Source organism: Podarcis cretensis (genome assembly GCF_951804945.1).
Source record: "Podarcis cretensis genome assembly, chromosome: 1".
NCBI classification, from domain to species: domain Eukaryota; kingdom Metazoa; phylum Chordata; class Lepidosauria; order Squamata; family Lacertidae; genus Podarcis; species Podarcis cretensis.
In genome coordinates, this window is record NC_137170.1 from 18,740,109 (window position 1) to 18,765,532 (window position 25,424).

General features: G+C 46.2%; 1 protein-coding gene and 1 long non-coding RNA gene across 4 annotated transcripts in view; both read left to right on the forward strand.

Moving 5' to 3' along the window:
• The first annotated feature begins 2,249 nt into the window (after window positions 1–2,249).
• Window positions 2,250–25,424, forward strand: part of CCDC85C (coiled-coil domain containing 85C) — a 176,364-nt gene continuing 153,189 nt past the window's right edge. The window contains exons 1-2 of one of the 3 annotated variants that reach the window (XM_079949260.1): window positions 2,257–2,970; window positions 3,315–4,066. In XM_079949260.1, the coding sequence (XP_079805386.1) occupies window positions 3,361–4,066 (706 nt within the window). In that variant the 5' untranslated portion in view covers window positions 2,257–2,970; window positions 3,315–3,360. Of the gene's footprint in view, window positions 4,067–25,424 lie in introns of all 3 variants that reach the window. The other 2 variants (XM_079949262.1, XM_079949261.1) reach the window with 2 other exon arrangements.
• LOC307199188 lies at window positions 6,250–13,433 on the forward strand. The gene is made up of 3 exons (XR_013831824.1): window positions 6,250–6,422; window positions 6,809–8,649; window positions 9,057–13,433. It is a non-coding gene; the product is annotated as an uncharacterized lncRNA (long non-coding RNA).

Sequence of the window (25,424 nt, forward strand, 5' to 3'; positions counted from 1 at the left end):
TGATCAGAGATGACAAGAGAACCAAGTTGTCCCAGAGTAGGGCCCAGCCTTGCTGGCGAGATCCAGCCATTGCCTTCATATCTGACCAGGTGCACCTGCCTGCCCAGACTGAGCACATGTGTGTGCTTGCAGCCTGTAGAGCAAGAGAAGATTGTATGTGAGCTTGCCCTGCCTTGTATTTAAAAAGCTTGGTGGGAGAGGTGAGTCAGCTGACATCTTCATAGCTTCCATTTGGTTATGGCCCTCTTGCTTTGCTCAAGTAGCTTGGAATCTTGACTTCTGGACCTTGTGCTTGCCGCTGAGCCTCTATCGCTGTTAGCCTGAACAAAGATAATCTTCCTTACACTCAAGTGACAGCTGCTGTCCTTGTGTTTCGGGATGGTAGCCTGACACAAGTTTTTTATATGAATGGGACCAACACCCAAATAAGACAGCATAGTATTGCAGCGTACAAGTTGCTAAGATCGCAAAACTGCAGCAACATCTACCTTGGAGACCTTATACTTGGAAGGCAAGATAATAAAACAATGTTTTGCACAGCGCCTAGATTGGGAGGAAGCTAATATATAGCGACAATTTATAAAGTGCCCCAAGATCTAGGTGTTGTGCAAGCCACATTTTCTCATTTTATTTAAATTTTGCCTTGCAAACTTTACAACACCCCTTGAGGAAGGTGAGAGCGAATGTCCTCAGCAGGGACTGAGACACAGTGACTTGCCTTAATGAGCTACTGAAGTAGAATTGTAGCTATGGGGTTCCTGGTTCATGTCTCACATTCTTAGCCAATGCACCAGCTCCGGGGTTATAAAACGACAGATCTTGTGACCATGCTGTGCAAATGTTCTGAAAACAGCCCAAGGTCAAGCAATTCAGGGCCAATGCAGAAAGTTGCCTACTTCCTGTAAGAAAGGTTTTGCTGACTAGAGTCACACCAAGCTCACTTCTAGTGTTCAAGGCATTTTATACACATTCACCCTCCTTAGAATGGCCCTATAAGGCAGGCCAGGGCTGTTTCTTACTTTTCCCAGGACCCCTATAAGCCAATAATGGTTTGCTTAACATACCCTACTGAGCTCTGGCCAGATTTCAACTTTCCAAGTCACAAGCTCATAGCCACTCTTCACTATAACCTATGATTGAACCTGTGATCTTTATAAGAAGTATCTACTCTAACCAGGGAGATAGTTTCTCACCTCCAGCCCATGCTGGCTGATCTCTCGCTCTGTCTTGTTTACCTGTTAGATCAGGCACAGAATTCAGAGGGTGGGATGTCAGCCAGGCCAAGCCTATTTATTTTAAAGGAGGAACCCCAGCAGGATCACAGTACTGTACCTTCCTTTTCTATTTAAACCTTTACTTGGGTCTGGTTAGAAGAAAAAGGGAAATATGTAAGGAAATTTATTTTAATCTAAAAAAAAACAGAGAAAAGCTCCAGAACACATTTATGGGTGGTTTTTTTTAAATAAAAAAAAATCCTTTATTGGCTTGGGAGATTGACGCTGAATGAAAGTCCACGAAAGGAGACACATTTCCGACACCCCTGCGATGGGTGTGTTTTTATCCTCTGGGATGCGGGTGCGCGCCCCTTTCCCTCGCGTTACAACCCCCCCCCCCCCATGGTCGTCCGCGGCTACTTAGCCCCACACTGCTCCCAATTTCTGCCTGCTCGGTTGTTTCTCCCATCCGATCTCAACCCAGAAATATGCCCACCCAACAAACTTAACCATTCCATTCGCCGTCGTCCTCAAAACGGACCCCCCCCAATCTTCCCCGCTTGCACAGACCAAAGAAATTCCCGAGCCGATAAACACGAAACGAAATGAGAAAATAAAATGAGGCTGCGGCCACAACAAATCGAGGATTTCCCAAGTTGTGCTCCGCTGCGCACGGTTGCCTGCGATCCTTTCCCTGCTCTGGGTTCGAAGGCGCGGATTAGAGGTGACTTTTAGGAGAAAAGAATAAGAGAGGAAGAAGGATCAGGAGCGGGGCGGGAAGCCTCCTTTTGTCTGCTGATGCTCCCGGGTGCTGTGGGGGGGGGGGAGAGGGGCGCGCGCGCGGCCCCTTTAAGCGAGGCGCGCCGCGCGTCTACCTTTCCCTTTTGCGCACCTGGCTGTTTCGAACTGCGCCCTTGCCGCCGCCTCATTGGCTGCGGCGCGCCAGCAGCGCCGCTTCTCCCCGGTAACCTGACCCCGGGGCGGAAAGGGAAGGCAACCTGAACGGGCTTAGGGGCAGCAGGGAGGAGAAGCCGCCTTTGCCCAGGGTCCTCTGGATTGGGCCATCGCGAGGCAGCGGGAGGAGCTTGGCTCCGTCATCTGCCCGCATGCAAAACCGTGCAGGGGTCGGCGGCTGCTGAGAGCAGGGCGCTGCAAGGGGAGAGGGGCGTCTGCGCGGTTGCAGATCTCTCTTTCTCTCTCGATCTCCGCCGCACTCGCTTTTCTATTTCTCGCTTCTTCTCCAGCTGCATTCCAGGTTTTCCTCCTCCCGGAGCCTCCCACCTCCTTTTCTCCTCCCCTCGAGGAGGCGGCGCCTCGTTTCAAGCTCTCTTTCTCCCTCTCCCCCTGCCTCTCCTGTTCCATTAAAGGAATGCTCTCCCCTCCACCCCATCTCGCCATCACCTTCTCGCCGTGAAATTTAAATGCAGTTTTGACCCCCCCCCAAAAAAAGAGAGAGACAGAAGAAGGGCACTGACATCATCCTGCCTCGGAACTGAAAGCGAAGAAAACCATTATTGTTTCGTTTTGTTATAACTCTCCAAGCTGCTGCGGGCAGGAGGCTGGATCGCCGAGGGTGCGCGCTCAGTGCCCCTAGCGCAAGATTTTTTTCTTTTATTTTGCAGCGGGGGATCGAGGTGGCAGCGATGTTGGAGCAAGTGAAACGGGCAAAGACCTAAAGCAGGTTGATCTACGAGCCAACAACTGCTCCCCCCCCCCCCGCTCCTGCGCGGCTTGCTGTGGTTTTGATTAACCTCTGGTAAGTTGATTGCTTCACTTGGGAGAGAAAAAATAGCTACAGAGCTTTCGGAGCTGATCCTTTTTTAATTTGGGTTGTGTGGCTTTTTTATTTTTTTGGCGTCGAATTTTAAGGCATGGGAGTTGAAGGCAGGAGAATTCGATTTACAGAAATGAGTGGATTTGCTCTTCTTCCTTGTTGTGCTCTTCCCTGAAGAATTATAGTGAACTGGGGTTTTTGTGTGTGTTTGTGTTGCTGGTTTTTTTTAAAAAAAGAAACCCTCCAAGATGTTGCATTAAAAAACATTTTGACCTGAAGGATTAAAAAAAAAAAATTAAAAACAATTTTATTTAATTTTTGTGAAGGGCAGTTTTCTTAAAGGAGTAAAAGTAGAAGTGGCTCTGTACAAACATGGCAAAGAATTCTGTGGAAGGGTCCAAGGAAGACCTGAGCAAAGTGACGGAAGAGGACATGTTGAGGTGCAGCAAGGAAGAACTGGTGAAGAGGCTGAAGAAACTGGAGAGCGAAAAGATGAACTTGATGGTGGAGCACGGCAACTTGATCAAGGACGTGAACCAGAGGCTCCAGATTCACTTGCACGAGATCAGGGGGCTGAAGGAAGTGAACCAGAAGCTCCAGGACGACAACCACGAACTGAGGGAGCTCTGCTGCTTCCTGGACGACGACCGGCAGAAGGGGAAAAAGCTGTCCAGGGAATGGCAGAGGTTCGGGAGGCACACGGCCGGCGTGATGTGGAAGGAGGTGGGGATGTACCAGCAGAAGCTGAAGGAGCTGGAGGCAAAGCAGGACTCCCTCATGAGAGAGAACATGGAGCTGAAGGAGATTGTCCTGATGTTGGACGAGGAGAGGAACGGAGCGGGCTCTCGGAGTTCGATAGACAGCCAAGCCAGCCTCACCAACCTGAACGGCGGCTCTGGAACCAGGGATGTTGGAGATGGGAGCAGTACCTCCAGCACTGGCAGCGCAGGGAGCCCAGACCATCACCACCATCTTCACCATCACAAGCCTGTTGAGAACAAGGCCGGAGCTATCCGGAGGTCGATGGATGACCTCTCTGCCCCGCTTCACCACCGGAGCATCCCTAATGGACTGAATGGTAAGTTTTCTTTAAATCCACTTATTTCTCTCTCTCTCTATCTCTGCATTGGAAATAGCAAGAAGCTTAGAGATCAGTCCAAGGGGGAACCCACCTGTGGGATTTTGGCTTTGTTTGAGGCCTGTTGATCCTGTCTTGCAACCTGACACTTGTCCTCTTGACTTACAACTCGCTTAACAGAAGTCACGCTACGTAGGTTAAAGTTAACTCATAATAACAGCCCAGCCATGCTAGCAGTCTGGGTGGTTAAGGGAAACCCCCCACCCCCACATTTTTCAACGCATATTTTTTGGGAGAGTATAGCTCAGAAAAAAATAGTTATAAGTATGGAACCAGGTGTCTGTGCTCAGTTAGCACAAAGGTGCAGTCATTGTGTTACCTGCGTCTCTTGTGACACTCCCCCCCCCCCCAGTACTCAGCAGCATGAGCTGTTCTGTTCGTGGTACCAGCCTGTCATTTAGGAATTCCTTCTTCTTGGCTCCTGTGCTAACAGAAAGCTTGGCTATGATGTGCTCTTGCTTCTCTACAGAGTCTCCTGGGCAGGAGTGAAGGCTCTGGCTTCCTATTGTCTAGGCTTCACCATCTGCAGCAAAACAAACAAACAAATAGACAGACAGACACAGCTCCCTTGTCTCCAGGGTTCTTGCCAGGTTCAGTTCATTAGCATGTAAGAAAAGCGCTTTGGGACAGAAGATGTCACAGGGATGCATACGAGATCTGGATGAGTGCAGATCAGGCAATGGTAGCTGAAATGCTGGGTCCCAAATAGCGGTGTTGAGGATCTGATTGTTTTAAAAAACAACAACCCAGTTTCTTTTATGGCTGGTTGAGTGCAGAACAGTTTTGCTGCTGGTACTAATGCATCATTGCAAAATGTTTGCTAGCTGTGCCATTGAAGTGGAAGTTGTGATTCTCCCTCCTGCTCCATTATAAGGCTGAATGAATGGACTGTGTGGAGTTTCTAAATTAAACAGTGTTTAGCAAAATAAAATATAAAGTTTTCCCCTTCAGCCTTTAATGTTTAGTTTTCTCCTGTTTGATAGTTTGAGCACCACAGAAAGCGTAGCAGGGATAGCGATGACGGCAGTTTTAAGTCCTCATCTGTAAGGTGGTGATGAAAATGCTGATTCTTGGGTCTTTGCAATTTTTTATCTCGCTGAACAATATCTGTGCCAAAAATATTGGTTAGTGTATGTGTAGTTTTGTGTGTGTGTGCTTAATTTGCTGTTCAGTGATTGGATCCATATAAATATTCTGAGTCACTTCTGCTAAACCCTGATACAAAGCTGATGTGATCTCATACTTATTTTATATATCTGCCTACATGTTGAGCTCATTCTGTCTCGAGGGCTTAGCAGAGTACGGGAACTTGGTTAGCATGCTGACAGTAGGATGAAATGTGTGTGCGCACGTGCCTTTGTAATGTTGCACGCATCAGATTGCCAAGTGAAAAACTATCCTCCTTATCGCCTTGCCTGCAGCCGCCAAATTTGGTTCAGATAAAACTTAGCATTTCATCTCGGAAAGGTGTTCAGACTTTGAGTAGCCAAGTTGATGGAGATGTGGCAGCCACTCAGTCTGGCCACATGCTTTCTGGACTTTATACAAACAGAAAAGCCATGGGTAATATATTGGGCATTGTAGGATGAGAGGTGGATTTTGGGGTCCTCACTTGAACAAACTTTTCAATTTGTTATGTAGGGCATTGGGCACTGAGCACTATAGTTAATGCATGTGCAAATACCCTTCAAATCTTAGCAGACTGATGCCTAACCTTTTATATTTGGAAATAAGTCTTGCCAGCTGTGTTAAAGGTAAAGGTACCCCTGCCCGTATGGGCCAGTCTTGACAAACTCTGGGGTTGTGCGCCCATCTCACTTTAAGAGGCCAGGGGCCAGCGCTGTCCGGAGACACTTCCGGGTCACGTGGCCAGCGTGACATCGCTGCTCTGGCGAGCCAGAGCCGCACACGGAAACGCCGTTTACCTTCCCGCTGGTAAGCGGTCCCTATTTATCTACTTGCACCCGGAGGTGCTTTCGAACTGCTAGGTTGGCAGGCGCTGGGACCGAGCAGCGGGAGTGCACCCCGCCGCAGGGATTCGAACCGCCGACCTTTCGATCGGCAAGCCCTAGGCGCTGAGGCTTTAACCCACAGCGCCACCTGCGTCCCGCCAGCTGTGTTAGGCTTGTGCTATTGCTTTTGTGTTGAACGTTGGCCAATAACATCTGGAGTGGCACAGGATTTATAATGGTGTAGGATGCTCCCCTCACAGGGTGCTGAGCTGAGGGGCTGCCAAACAACAACAACAACAGCAACACCTATATTTATACGGGCCTTGGTTAGATGGGGGACGCAGGTGGCGCTGTGGGTTAAAGCCTCAGTGCCTAGGGCTTGCCGATCGAAAGGTCGGCGGTTCGAATCCCTGCGGCGGGGTGCGCTCCCGCTGCTCGGTCCCAGCGCCTGCCAACCTAGCAGTTCGAAAGCACCTCCGGGTGCAAGTAGATAAATAGGGACCGCTCACCAGCGGGAAGGTAAACGGCGTTTCCGTGTGCGGCTCTGGCTCTGGCTCTGGCTCTGGCCAGAGCAGCGATGTCACGCTGGCCACGTGACCCGGAAGTGTCTCCAGACAGCGCTGGCCCCTGGCCTCTTAAGTGAGATGGGCGCACAACCCCAGAGTCTGTCAAGACTGGCCCGTACGGGCAGGGGTACCTTTACCTTTACCTGGTTAGATGGGCGATTGAGTTGCTGCAACTATGGCCCACTTGAGAGCATTTGCAGAGCAGAAGGCAAGAGGGATGACACATGAAAATAATAAATATTGGGAGGGGGCACTAAATTTTGTCGTCGCTGAGGGTGCCATATCACCAGAGTCCACCCCTGTCCGGAGGGCATCTCATTGGTTACCTCTGCCCTATGGGATATTATTAATAGAATGAGCCACAGAAGACCTTGTGTTTGTAGTGCTTCTCCAGTGCTGCCCCAAGGAGGAATTTGAAAACTTCCCATTCATTTTTAGACTAACTGCAGTTTGCTGTGGTGTCCAAACCCTGACAAACTGTGGTTAGACTTTGCTATGTTTAGTGGAAACAAGACAGCTTCAAAACATGTTTTACAAAGCTGGTTTGTTTCTCTGTCTGTAGATTGGATTAACCACAGTTTAGGGTCTGGACATAATGCTAAACTGTGCTTAATTTAAAACAGAAGTAAAAGTTTCCAATCTTCTCACAGCCATGCCAGGGATGGAGGGGTGTGCCAGCCCAGATTTCCTGTGGTTCCTTCTTTCAATGTTAAATCATGGCTTGGCATTGTATGTGAAATGGGCTATTGATTTCATTGGGGCTTGACTTCCAAACAAGTGTGCTTAGGTAGGCAAGTGTGCTCAGAAGGCATCTTCTCAAAAGCAATTCAGTTTTGTTAAGAATAATGCTGTGTGAATTGATAAGTAGTGGATATTGTGGCTAAGATGACAAGAAGTGGCCTAGAAATTTTCTTTCTCACACTCATGTAGCCAACCTTTGTAGTAATACACCTGTCAGATTTGGCCTGCAAGGCCAATCCTTATAATGATTTGGCCTCTGGAGCTGAAAAGGCCTTCTCTCCTGCCTCAAACATGTTCTTGCCTTCAGTCTTGCTGAAAACCTAAGGGAATCCATAGTTATGAAGAGTTCCTGTGCTTCAATTATTTACCAGTACACCACTGATTAATGTACTTGGATTTAATCCAAACCATACTCTCCAGACAAAATTTAAATAAGGGTTTTTAATGGAAAAGTTAGTTCTACATAAACACTTTGACTGAGGAAGGAGCATAACACCACAATTGCATCCCAAGGATCTCCTTGAATCAAGGCAACGGAAATCAAGAACAAAACCTGGCAGAATAATTTAATAGGCATGTAAGAATGGGTTTCCTGAACAACTGACGGTCCAGGGGCAAATGACTGAGAAATAAGGGCAGAAAACTGGGGAGAGGGTCTGGCCATGGATTAGATGAGTGCATGGTGTTCATGCTGAAGGTGAGCATGCGCATGGTGTTTGAGTGATGGGACAGGTGGATAATTTGCAGTGGAGTTGTGAGGGAACTGAGGCGTGATAAGAGAAGGTGGCTGGAATAGCTGAGGTAAAAAAAGGAGGGATGGAGTGGAAGGGATGGATTATCACAATCCTGTTCAGTAGGGAAATATGGCCTCTCTGTCTGGCCCTTGGGACTCACTCTAGGCCAAAGCCCCTCCTAAGCCAAACCCCTCACCCGTTGTGTTTTGCACCCTCCTCAGGTAGGAGGATAGGCCCTGAACCAATGGCTTCAAGTTACAAGAAACATCAGGAAGAACTTTCTGGCAATAATAACTGTTTGACAGTTGAACAGATTCCCTCAGACTCTGGTGGTGGACTCTCCTTCATGGGAGGTTTTTTCATGGATGCTTCAGTTGAGATTCCTGCATTGCAGTGGGTTGGACTAGATGACCCTTGGGGTCCCTTTTTACTCTACAACCCTACGATTCCATAAGTGTTTTTTGCCTGGCTGGAATGTGTCCTTGAACTCAGATTATGCGTCTTACTTGCCAGGATAGAGGTGGGTTTGCGTGGGCGGGCAAAGGCAGGAGTGCTGGTAAAAAAGGTAAAGGTACCCCTGCCCGTACGGGCCAGTCTTGACAGACTCTGGGGTTGTGCGCCCATCTCACTTAAGAGGCCAGGGGCCAGCGCTGTCCGGAGACACTTCCGGGTCACGTGGCCAGCGTGACATCGCTGCTCTGGCCAGAGCCAGAGCCAGAGCCAGAGCCGCACACGGAAACGCCGTTTACCTTCCCGCTGGTAAGCAGTCCCTATTTATCTACTTGCACCCGGAGGTGCTTTCGAACTGCTAGGTTGGCAGGCGCTGGGACCGAGCAGCGGGAGCGCACCCCGCCGCAGGGATTCCAACTGCCGACCTTTCGATCGGCAAGTCCTAGGCGCTGAGGCTTTAACCCACAGCGCCACCTGCGTCCCATAGGAGTGCTGGTACAGAGGTAGAAATTGCATGATTGCCCTGCCTCCTTTTGCCTCTGGTTCAACCCACCACTGGCATGCAGCCCCCAGAAGATTTATGAGAAGGAGATATGACCCCTCTACTGGAAAAAGTTCCTGATGAGGAAATGGGAGAATACACTATATTATGCAGTGCTAAAGGAATGGCCCTCTGCTGTGTCTCTTACAGGAGTCAACAATTACCTACAATGCTACTGTCTTTAACAGCCGCTGGCATTTGGGCACTGCTGGTTTGTTAAACCCTTCCCAGTGTTACTTACAAGAACACCTAACAAAACCCAGGAGACTTGGCTGTCTACACACTGCCAATAGGAATTGATAGCAGTACTTCTACAAGATGGCATTAAAGCTCCTATTTAAAACTACCCTCTGCCAACCTGTCAAAGGAAATGGTAGTTTGTTTATTTTTGGCATTTTATGTACCGCCCAATCAACCGTGTTGTGGTTCTGCGAAAGAGCTCAAAGAGGAAACTACAGTTCCCAGCATTCTCCAGTTCTTCAGGAGTTCTGCCTTAGAAAAACTGCAGACTCTGCTCTCGTTCTGATCCCACCCATGGCTGGCATGCCGCCTCTGACAGATTGCGGTAAAAAGGTTTCTCCAGTCCCGCCTTGGGATGAGCGGTGCTAAGCCTCTTTCAATCAAACCAGTTTTAAGTGTGTGCGGTATGGCTGTGCCTGAATAATGGATTCACAGGGCCCTCCACCCTGATGGAGAGAGAGAGGTTTTGCACAAGCTCAGCAAGACTTGATGATTGAATTTGGATGCTGCTGTGCTGGCTTGTGATCTCCATAAAATTCTTCTTGCAATCTAGTTCAGTCCTCAGTCCTCATAATCTACGTTTTGTTCTAATTTTGAGTATCCATACCCTGCATTTCAGCTGAATGATTCTCTTTTTTAATTTTAATTTTATTGTATTATAAATATCAATACATTACAAAACAATATACACTTAACATAACATTACATATGTTACATACAAAACATACAACATATATCTCACCTTCACCACCCCTTCTACCTACCTACTGACCAAGACACAAACACACTGATTATTGAATTCCAACCAGTCTCATTGTGTAATTTTGTCACTCATTAAATCTATGCGCAGTTCATACTACTTATTTTATCTTTTGTAATAATTACGTCTTTTCACTCTTCTGATTTCTCTGTTCATTAGATTTATTTATACATCTGTCAGGAGGTTTGTCTTTTGTATATAAATTTTGAGATAATCATTGAATATTGACCAATCTTTATTGACCCTTTGTGTGGTATTTCCTCTCCATCTCCCAGACGACTTTGCAAGCTGTGAGTACTCAATCAAGTTGAATGATTCTCAAGGTGACTTAAGAATAGGCTGTGTTAATAGTGGGGATTGAGACCCCAAAAGTTGACACAGCCACGGTTCAGCAATCCATAGCTCCCCTGGCTGATAGATGGCGTCCAAATATGCTTCCCTCTGGCTCTGCAATGCCAGAGCAAATGGCAGCTGGAGCTGAGTGTTATTTCTGGCAGGGAGAAAGGAAGCCAGCTCCTTGTAGCTGGTCCTTCTCTGGCTGATTGATGAGGCCAGGCTGAATGTCTCCTTGCTCCGATTGCCTTTCCCCCTCTACATAACTGACCGCTGCAGTCTGCAGGAGAGAGGACCTCCTGTAGATATCAATTTCATCAAGAAGTGTAAGAACAGGTCCTTTAGTATGGTGGCACCTACATGTTGGAAATCCCTCCTGGAGATTTTTATCACGGTTTGGATCTGGCTTTTTATCCTTGATGCTTTGAAATGTTGCTTGCTTTGGGATGTCTCGGGTAGAGTGATTTGCGAATGAAGTAAAAATAAATATTATTCCTTCGGAGACAGGGGGCGTAACCTCCCAGTGGGTGGGTCCCCTGGCACAAGGCATAGGCCCAAGTGTCTGTCTCATCTTCATAAGGAGACTGTAGAGAAGCAGTCTTGCAGTGGATCCATCAGCCCTCTGAATTCCCCCTGTTCTGCTAAGCTGGGAGTACTAGCACTTCACTGCTGGGTTCCAGGGAAGCACTGACGTCAACAGGAACATGTGTGGTAACTTGCCTAAGCTTCCCCTCTAGGCTATCAAGCCACCCACCCCACCCTCCCTTATGTTGTAGGGTTCTGGGGGTTGAGAAATCGCTTGGCAATTCTGCTCCTTTGAATTCCTTTGCCCTGGAATACAGAGACGGGAGAGACGAATAAGTCTGGCACAGGGAAGGCAAATTGCTGCTGAGGCAGTTTTCTTTGGGTACTTCCTCCACTAAATGCATGTGTGGCTTTTGGGAGGGGTAAAAATGCAGAAAGCGGTGGTCTGTTCTTAGGTTGAATCTCTTGTGGGGCTGCTGCTGCTGCTGCAGAAAAGTTGCCGTATGCTGAATCATCCATATTATGGCCGTAACGTGGAGTATTTCATTTCATTTCTTTACCAACCTTTAGTTTAAACTCTGGTAAGTGCCAAAATGGGAGACATCTTGGGAACAATGGAATATCCATAGCTCAGTGTCTGGGCACATGTTTCGCGTATGAAAAGTTCAAAGTTCAACCCTAACACCTCTAGGTAGGTCCAGAAGGATCCCTACCTGGAGAGTCACTGCCCATTATTGTAGACAATACTGAGTAGAAGGGATCTGTGGACTGACTGGGGGATAAGATAATTCTATATGTATTCATAGTGGGGTTCAGGTGCTATCATCAATTCAAAGTGTTGGTGCTGACCTTTAAAGCCCTAAACGACTTCGACCCTGTATAGCTGAAGGAGTGTTTCCACCTCCATTGTCTAGCCCAGACACTGAGGTTCAGCGCCGAAGGCCTTCTGGCAGTTCCCTCATTGCAAGTAGTGAGGGTATAGGGAACCAGGCAGAGGGCCTTCTTGGTAGTGGCGCCAGCCATGTGGAATGCCCTCCCATCAGAAGTTAAGGAGATAAATATATAGTACCTTGGATGTCGAATGGAGTCCGTTCTGGAAGTCCGTTCGACTTCCAAAATGTTTGGGAACCAATCAGAAGCAGCCAATGAGAAGCTGCGGAAGCCCCGTCAGACATTCGGGTTCCAAAAGAACTTTCGCAAACCAGAACAATCACTTTTGTGGCATTCAGGAGCCAAAATGTCCGAGTTCCAGTGCATTTGGGATCCAAAGTATGGCTGTACAACCTTTAGAAGACACCTGAAAGCAGTCCTGTATAGGGAAGTGTTTAACGTTTGGTGTTTTATTATGCTTTTACATTTTCTGGAAGCCGCCCAGACTATCTGGGGCAACCCAATTGGATGGGTGGGGTTCAAATAATGATGATGATGATGATAATAATAATAATTTAATTATCATTATCATCTTCATCCTCATCAGATTGCCCTATAAATTCTGCCTCCTCAAGTATGTGTGGAACATTCTTTCGGAATTAACCAGGATGTACAAGGGTTCATAATTATGCCTGTATACCCTGTATGCCTGTATACCCTGTACCGAATATAAATTTTTTTTCCAGGAAAAATGAAAAGGGTGGTGCTGTTGTGGCCTTGTTCAGTCCCTTGCGTTTATATAAAAGAGACTTAAGTCTGAAGCCTGCTTTCGTACCCTGTGGCACGTAAAACAGGTGTGCCATGTTTGTGCGACTTTTAAGATGCTGCAATTGGCCCCAAGCTCACGTTTTCCTTGGTGAAATGTTGTGAATGGCAAAACCTGCAGTTTGCTGCATGGCGAAGCAGAAGTGCAGACACTTTACTAGCTGGCTGGAATGCAAATCGAGCTCGCCCCACTGAAAAGTGTTTTGTGAATCGGCTCACCATTTGGGTACGCTGTTGGAATTTCTTGCCCTGCGAACAATAGATTCCCTGAGCTTTGTTATAATCTGCTCATGTGTGTGAGCACAGTTCCTCCCACTTCTTGGCTGCCTGTGTGGGAAGGAACTCTCTGGCGGCAAGCCAACATTTTCTCCCCACCCCCCACCCCCTGGGTACGGAGGCCTCTGTTTTCCAAACATCCAGCTTCAGACACCCAAAGGTGGATGGTTGTTGGCGTTCAACTTGGTGATAAGTCCTGGATATGGGTTTCATTTGCTGAGAGTTGAGACAGCTATCTTCATATTCTTTCTTCAGCATCATTCCTGGGTTTCCTTCTAAACCTGATCTTTCTCTGAGTACGTATGTTAAGAACTTCAATGGCTCAGATAAGCCATCAGTATTCTGTGTAGTCCATCCTAAGTGCTTTTTGCAAAAGCCTTCACATATGTAAATGTAGCCTCTTATCCGTGCTGTTTGTACTGAAGTTGAAAAGTCTGCTGTAGCAAAAGCAGTATGTAGCAGTTCTATTAGGACTCATACCATTGCTGGTGGCACTGTGGGTTAAACCACTGAACCTAGGACTTGCGGTTCAAATCCCCGCAACGGGGTGAGCTCCCGTTGCTCAGTCCCAGCTCCTGCCAACCTAGCAGTTTGAAAGCATGTCAAAGTGCAAATAGATAAATAGGTACCGCTCCGGCGGGAAGGTAAACGGCGTTTCCGTGCACTGCTCTGGTTCACCAGAAGTGGCTTAGTCATGCTGGCCACATGACCCGGAAGCTGTACGCCGGCTCCCTCGGCCAGTAAAGCGAGATGAGCACTGCAACCCCAGAGTCGGCCACGACTGGACCTAATGGTCGGGGTCCCTTTACCTTTACCTTTACCTTTACCTTTGCTGGTGGGAGAGTAAACTCTGAGTTTGGAGCTAAAAGAAACCCTCCAAAAACTCTACAATTTTGACCCCACCCAGAAGTCTTGTGTCAAGGCCAACTGTTACAAATCAGGGCCCAGTTTTACTTTCATGTTTTAAGCTGGCATGTTTTCACATGCTACCTTCTTAATGTGTATTAAAAGGGTTGTCCAGTATACGTCGGAGAAAGCAAGTGTTTATTTTTTTGTTAGGAAGTGAAGCTCAAGGGCCTTGCATGCAGAAGATTCAATCGCCTGTTCATCTCCAAATAAGGGCTGGGAATGGTCCCTGCCTTGGACCCTACAGAGCCACTTCTAGTACATATAGATAATGCAGAACCAGATGAGCTAATGGTCTGTGTCCTGTATATGGCAGCTACCTTGTTCATTTTGTAGCTCAGCACTGCAGGTGCCTTGGTGTTAGACCTTTCCAACTCCCTCTTTTCTCTGCTTTTCTTTTCTGCTGTGCTTAGAAAAATACAAAGTGCCCAGGCTGCAGGTTGACATCCTCTTAGAAAAAGAATAGACGTGTTTTGAGAGTGTAAACATGTTTTGAGAAAGAACCTGATAGCAGCGTTCAAGGTCAAAATCTGTGAGGCATCTCCCTCAAACAATCCTGAGAGTTCTTGAAGAAGCAGCAACTGGCATCTGCTCCCTCCTTTCCCCAAGAACATGAGAAATACAAATATGAAAGGTTCCACTCCTTTTCATTGTACAGCTCCTAGTATGTGAGGTGTTTTATTAACCATTTTCTTCTTCTTTATTGCTACACTTAGCATCGTAGCTAAGCTTGTGAGCTCAGAACCCGGAAATCCCCATTTCAAATCACTGGGCCTGTTGGCGCATTATGTTCAGCCAAACTATGGCGTATCATGAATGTACAGGCTCCTGAGGAGGCAGTTGTACCCGTTTGCTCCTTCCTAGGCTTTTTAGGTCAGTGAGCACAGCCAATAAACCAAGCTTTGGCTTAGCATGTTGTCCAAATCCGAAATCATGGGTAAGGGTTCTCTTCCATAACCGTAATGATCTGTTTGTCCTATGGTAGAGGTTTTTAAAACAGTTTAGAAGTGGTGTGTGTCTGTGTGTACCATCTCCCTTGTGCGGAGAGGTGGTTCAGAGTTTGGCTGCAGTTCTCTGTTTTAAAAATGATGAAGGTGCCCAATAGAAATTCACCCAAACATTTCAATCAGAGTCTTGGATTTTTATTTTTTAAAAACCTGCACAAAACATTAACACAGTAAAAGCTCTTTAAGGAAAAAAACAAATCTGGCATTGAGGTCATGATACTTTGCTAAAAGATTTGGTGAGAAACAAACCTAGAATTCGCTGCAATGTAGGAATGCATATTGATTGCATGTGAATATTCTGCTCAAAAGCAAGCTTAAACATTAGCTTGTCCCCTAAATGACTCTCTCCCCAACACTCTTTCTTTCCCGGATGTGTTTCCATGACTCCACATTCTTATGGTTGGAACCTTCCTTAGATTTTGATCAGGCAAGGCCTTTTGAAATTTGACATTGACCCCATGGAGGGCAATGCTTATTTCCCTTTTAGATCCCAAAACACAGAGCGGTAAGGCTGAATGGGATCCAAATGCCAACCTTTTTTATTTGCTTTATGAGGTAGCAGCTTGTGTTTATTGCTGTGTTTCTAAGGACTTTCCCTTCCAGGATCTGGCTCGGCTCAGAACCTGCTTACCTTCACAGGTAAGAGTGATAACATTGGGCCTCTTCAGACCACTTAAGCCCAACCTCAAACATGGGACCCATTGAAGTGCTTTACTGTGTAGATCTTCTACCACCACCACCCCGACCCACTTTTTTTTATTTAAAGAAAACTACAGCAGTGGGAACACTGTGATTCTCATCAGATCAACTCATGACCCAGTTATGGGTCACTTGGACACCAGAGATCTAGGCCAGCTCGCAGCACAGAGACAGAACCCTGCACCCCCACATGTTCCAGACAGATTGTCATGTGTGATTGCAGCCTGTGATTTCGTTTATCTGATGCACAGCCTGCCCGAGGCAGGGAGGAAACGGGTGCATGGCATGTTTTGCCAGACATTATGATGGGAAAAAGGCTCTGGCCTGATTGAAGTGAGTGGCGACCAAACCTTGTGGGAGGAAAAGGAAGCACCTGATCCCTCTCTTCCCCACCCTCCTGTTACTTCCAGTCAATAAGGTGACTGACTGTGGAGGGCAGGTCTCCTATAGCTGCACTATTCATTTGAAGCAGTTGTATACCGGTATATACCACTTTATCTGAAGGAGCTTTACCAGTATATCTGAAGGAGCGTCTCCACCCCCATCGTTCTACCCGGACACTGAGGTCCACGGAAGGCCTTCTGGCGGTTCCCTCACTGCGAGAAGCCAAGTTACAGGGAACCAGGCAGGGGGGCCTTCTCGGTAGTGGCACCCGCCCTGTGGAACGCCCTCCCACAAGATGTCAAAGAGAAAAACAACTGTCTGACTTTTAGAAGACATCTAAAGGCAGCCCTGTTTAGGGAAGCTTTTAATGTTTGATGCTTTATTGTGTTTTTAATATTGTGTTGGAAGCCGCCCAGAGTGGCTGGGGAAGCTCAGCCAGATGGGCGGGGTATAAATAAATTCTCCTTCTTCTTCTTCTTCTTCTTCTTCTTCTTCTTCTTCTTCTTCTTCTTCTTCTTCTTCTTCCTTTAAGCAGTCATTGCTCCCCCCAGAGGATTCTGGGAACAGTAGTGTGTTAAGGGCACCAAGGGTTGTTAGGAGACCCCTGTTTCCCACCCACCCACGGAGTTTCATTTCCCAAATTTCCCTGGGAAAAGGGACAAATAGTTAAACCACTCTAAGAACTGCAGCTTGATGGGGGGAACAGGAGTCCCCTAACAATTCTCCTCAGTGCCCTTAAGAAATTACAGTTGGTTTGATAAAGCTTCAGATGCAGAAGGTACCAGAGAAAAGAAAACTCTGGCAGGTTATAGGTTCTTCTGCACAAGTGATGAAAAGTTGCATTTTGCTGAAATCTCCAATGTATCGGAGCCCTCTCTTCCTGTTACACCTGGTCACCTGCTCGTTCCAAGTTCCTTAGTTTGATCTGGGGGAGGACAAAACATGGGTGTGGTTCCAAACTCGCAATTTGGGCCAGTTTCTTTTCCCGTCCTACTTCCAGTGAAGTTTGAGGTGTCCAAATGCCACACCCTATGGCTGGCATCTTAAATGGCTGCGGTGGCCATTCATGTGGCTGGCTAGGTGTGGCAGGTAAGTGGCTCAGGTGTTGCCATCTCCTGGAATTTCTCTGAAGTGTGGCAAGAGGCAGGATGCGAAGAGCTATAATTTCCCCACTTCTTTGTGACATATCAAAATAAGGATGGCTGGGTGGCAGACTGCAGGCTTGCCCCAACCCCTTCTGGCCCCACCAAATTTTAATCATGGCGTGGCAGTAAATTTCGTGAGGAAAATGAAGCAATGAAGTTTCCATGTGCTTTATATTTCATATAAATAGGTTTTTGCATTGCTGTTTTGTGTGTGTCCTAGAACGAAAGCGGGCCTCTGCTAATCTGGCCCTTGATTTTTTGAAAAATAAAATGGTTCAGCATATTCCCTACGAAGCACCTGAAAGTGATTTCACAATACAGCATAACCTTTATTGGAGAACAATTACACATATAAAAACAATTAAAAAAATTACATATGTAAAAAGAGTTAAAACCTAAAGCCTGTCCAGACACGTAGACGTTTGTGTGTTTTTATCTTTTTATTGCTAATTTTAATTATTTTTAAGGGTGTTTGCTGATAATTTTAATGTTGCTAGCAAACTGCTTAGACGTTTTATTGCAGTCAAGTGCTGTATACATTTTGTTAATTAAACTAATTCACTGAAACAATAAATCTGTCTGTCTGTCTATGTCTGTCTGCCTATCTGCCTAGCTATCTAGCTATCTGATAACTTTTAGGGAAACAGCCACAGCTCAGTGATAGAGCAACCCCGCCAGATGGGTGGGCATGAATAATAAAATTATTATTATTATTATTTGCATGCAGAAGGTCCTAGGTTCAGGTGGTGGCATCTCAGGTATGGCCTGGAGAGAATCCTGCCAGAAACCCCACAGAACTGCTGCTAGTAAGTATAGGTATTATCGATCTAGTTGGGCTAATAGAATCATAGAATTGTAGTGTTGGAAGGGACCACAAGGGACATCTAGTCCCACCCCGTGCAACTGCACCAGTGGTTTGACTTAATATGAGGCAGCTTCCAACGTTAGGAAATTCTCCAGATCCTCAGCTCGTCCCTAATTATGTTAACCTCATATCCTTGGAATGTGTGGTGCACCACTGGTGTGAGTCACCTGCTACATCATTCTAGATTCAGGTAGGTAGCCGTGTTGGTCTGATGCAGTCGAATAAATTAAAAAAGTAAAAAATTGTCCAGCAGCAACTTAGAGACCAACTAAGTTTGTTCTGGGTATACGCTATCGTGAAGTGTGCATGCACACGAAAGCTTATACCCAGAACAAACTTAGTTGGTCTCTAAGGCAGTGTTTTTCAACCTTTTTTGGCCAAAGGCACACTTGTTTCATGAAAAAAATCACGAGGCACACCACCATTAGAAAATGTTAAAAAATGTAACTCTGTGCCTGTATTGACTATATATAAAGTAATTCTCTTGAATAGGAATCAAATAAACACAAAGAAAGTATTTTATAATTACTTTATTATGAAATAGTAAGTAAACAGAAATATGAAAAATTATAAAATACTTTATTTTTAAATCTTTTGAATTTTTCAATTTTTCCCACGGCACACCAGGCAACATCTCGCGGCACACTAGTGTGCCGCGGAACAGTGGTTGAAAAACACTGCTCTAAGGTGCTACTGGACAATTTATTTATTTATTTTGACTGCTACATCATGTTCAGCTTTGTCATATATATATATAGACTTGCTATTCATGAGGTGGCTCAGATTGTTATGTGTGGTTCCCAGAAATATGTCTATTGCTGCTTGAATAGCTAAGTCAATAAAGCATGAGACTCTTAAACTTAGGGTCGTCGGTTCGAACTCCACATTGGGCAAATGCTTCCTGCATTGCAGCGGGTTTGTGGGCCCTTCCAACTCTGAAGTTCTATGATCTATGTACTATTGGAGCATTCAAGACAAGGCACTTTGCCAAGAAACCACCACCTTGCTTCAGTTTGCCCTCTTGCCTTTCTGCCTGAATCTGTCCATATTATGGGTGACCTTGTAGGGTACAGATTCTTTACCCTTAGTGAGTAAAGCACAGGCGTACGGAAGGAAACCAGCTGAGATATTTACCTTTTTGGCCAATTAAGCTGCTGACTGATGTGTCTGCAGTAATAGCCCATCATGGCTATGTGGTTTTCCAAAGAAGGATTGCTGTCTCGGGGGTTAGGAGGGTGGAAAGATCGCCACTAGTACTATTGATCCCCACTTGTAAATGCTCACTTAGGGGGCACAATGTATTGCAGTAAAGCAGAGGTATGGAAGCATTATTTGAAAGGAAGTGGCTGTTGCCCGGGGGGTGGGAACTGATCCATGCGTGTGGCCATTAAGGCACAATATATACCTCCCTCTTCCTTGCCTCCCTGGCAGCCCTGTAGGCCAGAGAACCTTCTGTTTTCATTAAGGTATTGACAATCAATGTGCATGTTTGCTGGGATAAATTAATGAGGCCAGAAAGAGCAACAGAGGGCGGAGGCAGGAAACGGGGCTAGACCATTGGGATTTCCGAGCAACTGGCAAAGGCCATCCTGGATGTAAAAAAATGTTTCGAAAAAATAAATAAAGAACAGAGAAACATGCATTACTTGTTTGTTTTAAATTTCCCAATTCCAAAGATCTCACTGACTGTCTCTCGGTGTACATACCTTCCAACATTTCTCCAATGAAAATAGCAATATCCTATTCCATATTAATATTATTAATAATAATTTTATTATTTATAACCCACCCATCTGACGGGGTTGCCCCAGCCACTCTGAGCAGCTAACAAAATGAATTTCAATAGGGACAAATGTCAGGTTCTGCAATTAGGCAGGAAGAACCAGATGCACAAAATATAAGATGGGGGATGCCTGACTTATTTGCAGTACATGTGAAAAGGATCTAGGGGTTTTCTTAGATTGCAAGCTTAACATGAGTCTGCAGTGTGATGCAGCAGCAAACAAAGCTAATGCTATTCTAGGTTGCCAGTTCAAATACGAAAACCAAGTTCTGCACAAAGCACAAGTGTCAGCCAATCTCCAGGAAGCTCTTGCATGCAGAAGGTCCCAGGTACAATCTCCAGTGTCTCCCGGTGGGCAGGCAGAGACACCTGCCCGAAATCTTGGAGAGCTGCAGTCAGACAATACTGAGGTGGACAAGACAGTTCTCTGACTCAGGAAGCTGCCCGGTACCATGTTCCTTCCTAGGATACCGATTATATTGTCAAGAACGTGGGGTGAACAGCTTGTGGTTCTGGGGCCACACCTGCCTTACCAAGGCTCCCAGGTCCAAGCAGCCACATACCAACAGCAAGAGGGAGATGCTCCCAGAGAGCTGGTTGGTCTGGTCTGACAGCTTTGGTCTGAGAGACTTTCATGTGCAACTCAACCATCTCTTGCTGATGTTGCCTATAGATTTGTTCTCTTGCCCAGACTCTTATTTGTACATCAGTTGAAATGCACCCAGATTTGAAATGGACTATTGCCTAGCGCTTACATCAGTTAAACTTGATAGTTCTTGAGAGTTCAGCTGCCCCAAAGGTGTCTGTGTTCCCTTGATTATATAATTTAGTATTTGTTACTTTTGCCTCAAATCTTTTCCCTTCTTTCTTTCTCTGACCACCACCTCTTCCGCTGCCGTTTCCCGGTTTCCTCTCGGTTTTGGTATGTTCTAGCTAAAAAAAGTCAGAATAACGACTCCTTATGGATTGCGAGAGAAAATCAATCAAGAGCCTCTGGGCCGTTGATGCAATTATGGTCTCATACCTGTCCGAGGCAATTAAATAATGGAACGGAAACTGAGTAATGTCAAATATCTGGTTCCCGCGGTACATGATTACAAAGGATCAAATTAATTTAAGCCATGGGCCTGCTAAGTTAGAGTGCTGCGTTTAGGTGAAGACTGGCTGGGGAATTGGGGAGAGTGAAGGTCCTGAATCATTTAGCATAGGAGCAATCTGAGAGGCAGTAAATAATATAGTTTGGTTTTAAAAACACAGTCATGGGGAACTTGTCCAGAAGAAGAAACCATCCCTTGAGACCTGTTATATTTAAACAGGAAGTGTAATATTGGTAGAAAGTATCTGATACCAAAATTCCTACTTGAAGTGTTTATTCAGTGTTGGCCCAGGCATAAAAAGAGAACCCCTATTTATTAATTCCAGGATTGGTTGGTTGATAAGAATATATTTGCTGGTTCGGAGCACCAGCCCAGTGACCTGTCAAGAATGACATAAGCAGAGCTTTAACCTCTTGTTGGCAACCAATCTATGGTATTCAGATGTGTTTTGCCCCTCAGAGTGGAAGCTCAATAGAGCTCTCATGGTAAACAGCTTTCGGGAAGCCTATTCTTTTACATACAATATGATATATATGCAATTTAATAGCTGTCACAAAGAGGGTGGAGCAAATTTCTTTTCTATAGGACCAGAGGGTAGTATCCAAACCAGTGGGTCCAAATTACAAAAAAAAGGGGGAGGGAGATTTCAACTAAACATGAGTCAGCAGTGTGATGCAGCAGCAAAGATGGCTAACGCTATTCTCGGCTGCATCAACAGATGTATATAGTGCAGTTCAAGGGAAGTAATGGTCCCACTCTATTCTGCCTTGGTCTGACCACATCTGGAATAGTGTGTCCAATTCTGGGCACCTCAGTTTAAGAAGGATGTTCACAAGCTGGACATGTGCAGAGGACGGCAACCAAGATGATCAAGGGTCTGGAAACCATGCTTTATGAGGAACCTTGAAATAACAGTTTGCTCTTTTTCTTAAAAAAAGGCTAAACAAATAACCTCTCAGAGGTATTGTTCCAACCAAATAGTATGATTTTTATCCGGAGAATACCTGCCATGTTTCTCCAGCTGACCTTAATTTTCCTTGAACCCATCTGACTGATAACAGAAAGGTTCTTTTGCGAACTTTTTCCCAACCCAACAATATCCTTTTGGAGGTGACCAGAAGTGCGTACGGTATTTCAAATGCATGCACAAGCTTTTCTCATTCTTGTGTTACCGTGCGGGGGGAAGGGGGTGGGAAAGAGTTCAAGTGCTGAATTGCTCAGAGCTGTCAAAGGTACAGGAGTCCTGCCAGGAAGGGAAAAGCAAACAAACAAACCATGACAACCATAATCTTGTACTCTGACTTCTGCTGTTTGCTCCAGGCCTCTCTGCATGGGTGGGACTTGGAGTGCTTACGCTGGCAATCAACTGGCTGTCTGTGGGACGAAGCTCATATAGATTTAGCGCAAGGAGGGAGAGCTGTTCGGATCGTTGCTACAAGTTACGGGGAAAACTCCTCCTGAGGAGCAGTGGAATTCCTCCCTGCGGCTCCTCTTCCTTGTAGACCCTTCAGGAAGAACTGCCTACAGTTCCCCCAAGCATTCTTTCGCAAACGTGTGTTGGGCGGTTGCAGCCAATTTCAGCAAAAATCGAGGCTGAAGGATAAACCACACGTTTCAGGGTAGACAGGCACAACTGTCTCCTTAACTGAAAAGCAAAAGAATCGTAGGATTGCAGAGTTGGAAGGGACCCCAAAGGTCATTTAGTCCAACCCCCTGCAGGGCACGAATCTTTCGCAAAATCTGGGGCTCAAACCCACAACCCTGAGATTAAGAGTCATATTCTCTAGTGACTGAGCTATCTGCTTTGGGAGGCTGCAGATTTGAGTGAAGGAGGAGCATTGGGAAAGGAAGGGGTTCTTAATTACCGTACTTTTCCATGTATAAGAACAACCCAATACCCCCCCCCCCCCAATAATAATCAGAGAGGGGAAATAGAATTTGAAACACACAATATTTGTAACAAAACATATAAAAATAAGCACACATATAAGTCAAGGAGTAGATTAAAAGATCAATTTCACTTTCAAATCAAATCCATTGGTTCCCCCCCCCCCCCACATCAACCATTCATAGAAGCTCTTTGATCCAGTGGAAGGGGCGCTGGGAGGCAATTTTCTATTACTCCGCCTTCCTTCTGCAGCCCTTGCCCCCATCCCCAAATCTGATCCAAGGGTTGGGGAAAGCTTTGGGATAGCATTTGGTGGGAGCAGGGGAGGGGGTTAAGCACCTCCTCTGCTGCTTCTCTAGTCAAATTGCAGCCTTATCCACTACTTTCCATTACAAAGAAAATTAGTGAAAGTCTCTGACATGTTGGCATATATCGGAGCTGAGAGATAAAAAGGGAAGCTCCTGGGTTCTGATCTTGTCTCTCTGCCACAAATTGGCTCAGTGGTCTTAATCCTGGCTGGTCTTGCAGTGTGTATTCTCTCTATTTCCAATGCTCATTTGGAAGTGGTTTTGCTTATGCAGCTGAACCATCGCCACCCACATACATATTAGGGCATTGACAGATTTGGGGGAACTCTTCAGGGTTGTAGAAGTAAAAAATATTCCTAGGGGAAACATTGTGGAGACCCCCTAAAGCAGCCCAACAGTAACTGAGCATGCTCAGTGGCCCCTGAAACCTGGCAGACTGTTGATGCACATGGAAATGGATGGGGAAATGGAATGGAGTTTCCGGGCGGCGGGCGTGGCTGATTAGAACAGTTAACAAGAACACTGCCCGCTGCAACATTTTGTTGCAGGCCCCACGTGCTAAGCATGACACGTTTCCTGCAAAGCCTTGGGCTGCGAGATTCTCAGAAAGAGAAACTCTCCCTGTGTGTGTGTTTTAAGTCTCACATCCCAATTCTTTAAACGAGAGAGTGCTCGTTAGGGTGGGTGTTTGTGGGTGGGCGTGTAAGTAAAATGAGCCGTTGCCGTTCTTGGCTTTTGCTTCAACCATGCAGTGACTTTCACAAAGAAGCAGCACTCCTGTTTCTATGGAGAGGGACGTGTTCACGCAGCCTTTAATTTGGGAGATGGAGCTAACCTTCTCCTATGCTTCACAACTCAGTAAGCAGCGCGAAGACAGATTCTCGGAGACAATGCTACTTTTTCTGCCAGCAGATATCTATTTGTGGAAATGGGTCAGCTTCCTCTTGGTGGACACGTTAGCGCTCCAGTGCCTGGGAGCGCTTGCTTTACAATTTTTTTGTCCGCGACGCAGGCAGCAGAGCTCCTCTGCATAACTACTCATGGCAGCCCAGTGTTTCATGAATTGAAGCGAGTTAACCACAAGGAGAGGATGACATTTCGAGACAGCGCAGAATGAATTCCAAGTCCTGGGCGCACGCACACGAGCTGGATTGCTGTAAAACGAAAGGGGTTGTTGTTGTTTTTAGTAGCAAATGCAAACACAGAAAACATATAAAGGGAGGCATGCTTAAAACAGCCACGATCGTGGGTTTATTCCATTACCTGCACAAACCTTTGGTGTTAACGAAATCTCACCTGAACTGATGCTGGGCTTCGGTGTGATGGTGGCTAGCTGCCCTCATCTTCACTGTGGGGCTGCCTTTGTTATTGTTATCACATCCCTTCTACGCAAGCCTTTGAGGGTGATGTGCGATAAAAATGGCGGAAATCGGTTAACCACAAAGAAAACCCCGACAGCGGATACTTATTTTTTTAATATAATGAAATAGGCACCAATGGCAGAGGCCCAATCTAGCTGGAAAAGCCTTTTAGAATGAAAATGCCTTCAGTTGTTTCTGGAAAGTGCAGAGAGTATCTCAACAGCAGTACTATCCACCAGGAAAGGGGCAGGCCCACTGAAAACCCTGCTGAATTACTAGGGCAGAGGCAGAGCCGGGACACTAAATTACAGTGGTACCTCTGGATACGAACGGGATCTGTTCCGGAGTCCCGTTCGCATCCTGAGTAGAACATAACACGTGACTGTGCATCTGCGCGTGCGCGGGTCGTGTTTTGCCGCTTCCGTGCATGCGTGTGATGTCATTTTGAGCGTCCACGCGTGCGACGAAACCGAGAAGTAACGTGTTCTGTTACTTCCGGGTGGCCGCAGAGCGTAACTTGAAAATGCTCAACCTGAAGCATATTTAACCCAAGGTGTGACTGTACTGTTTCTGTACCATTTGCATTTCTACCTCCTTTTCTGTGGAATTCAGAGAGCCTTCATCACACTAGATTCCCAGTATGCTAGGGAGCAAACTATGTGGCTTGTATTTGGCACGAGAGGGCATGCAGAGGTGGGGATGTGTGCTGCCCTGGTCATCTCTTTGGTCTGGGGATCTAACTGATGTGACTGCCACTATCTGGGGGTTATCTAAAAACTCAAGGGTGGCCTTAGTGGTGGTTGAAACAGATGGATTTTGAATACCTGAGGCAGGTTAAGCAGCTATGCCACCTGCTTCAAGAGTTTAGAACCTGTCCCCCCCCCCCCCGCACTCTGTTCTTGTATTTGTAAATAGAACATTTGGTACATAGACACCTTCAGAGCTCTCTCACCCAGAGGAAATTATTCTGGCAGTGCCCTGGAACTTGTCTCTGCTCAGGAAAGTTGAATGTCAAATGCATGACAATAGAATGGAATATTAT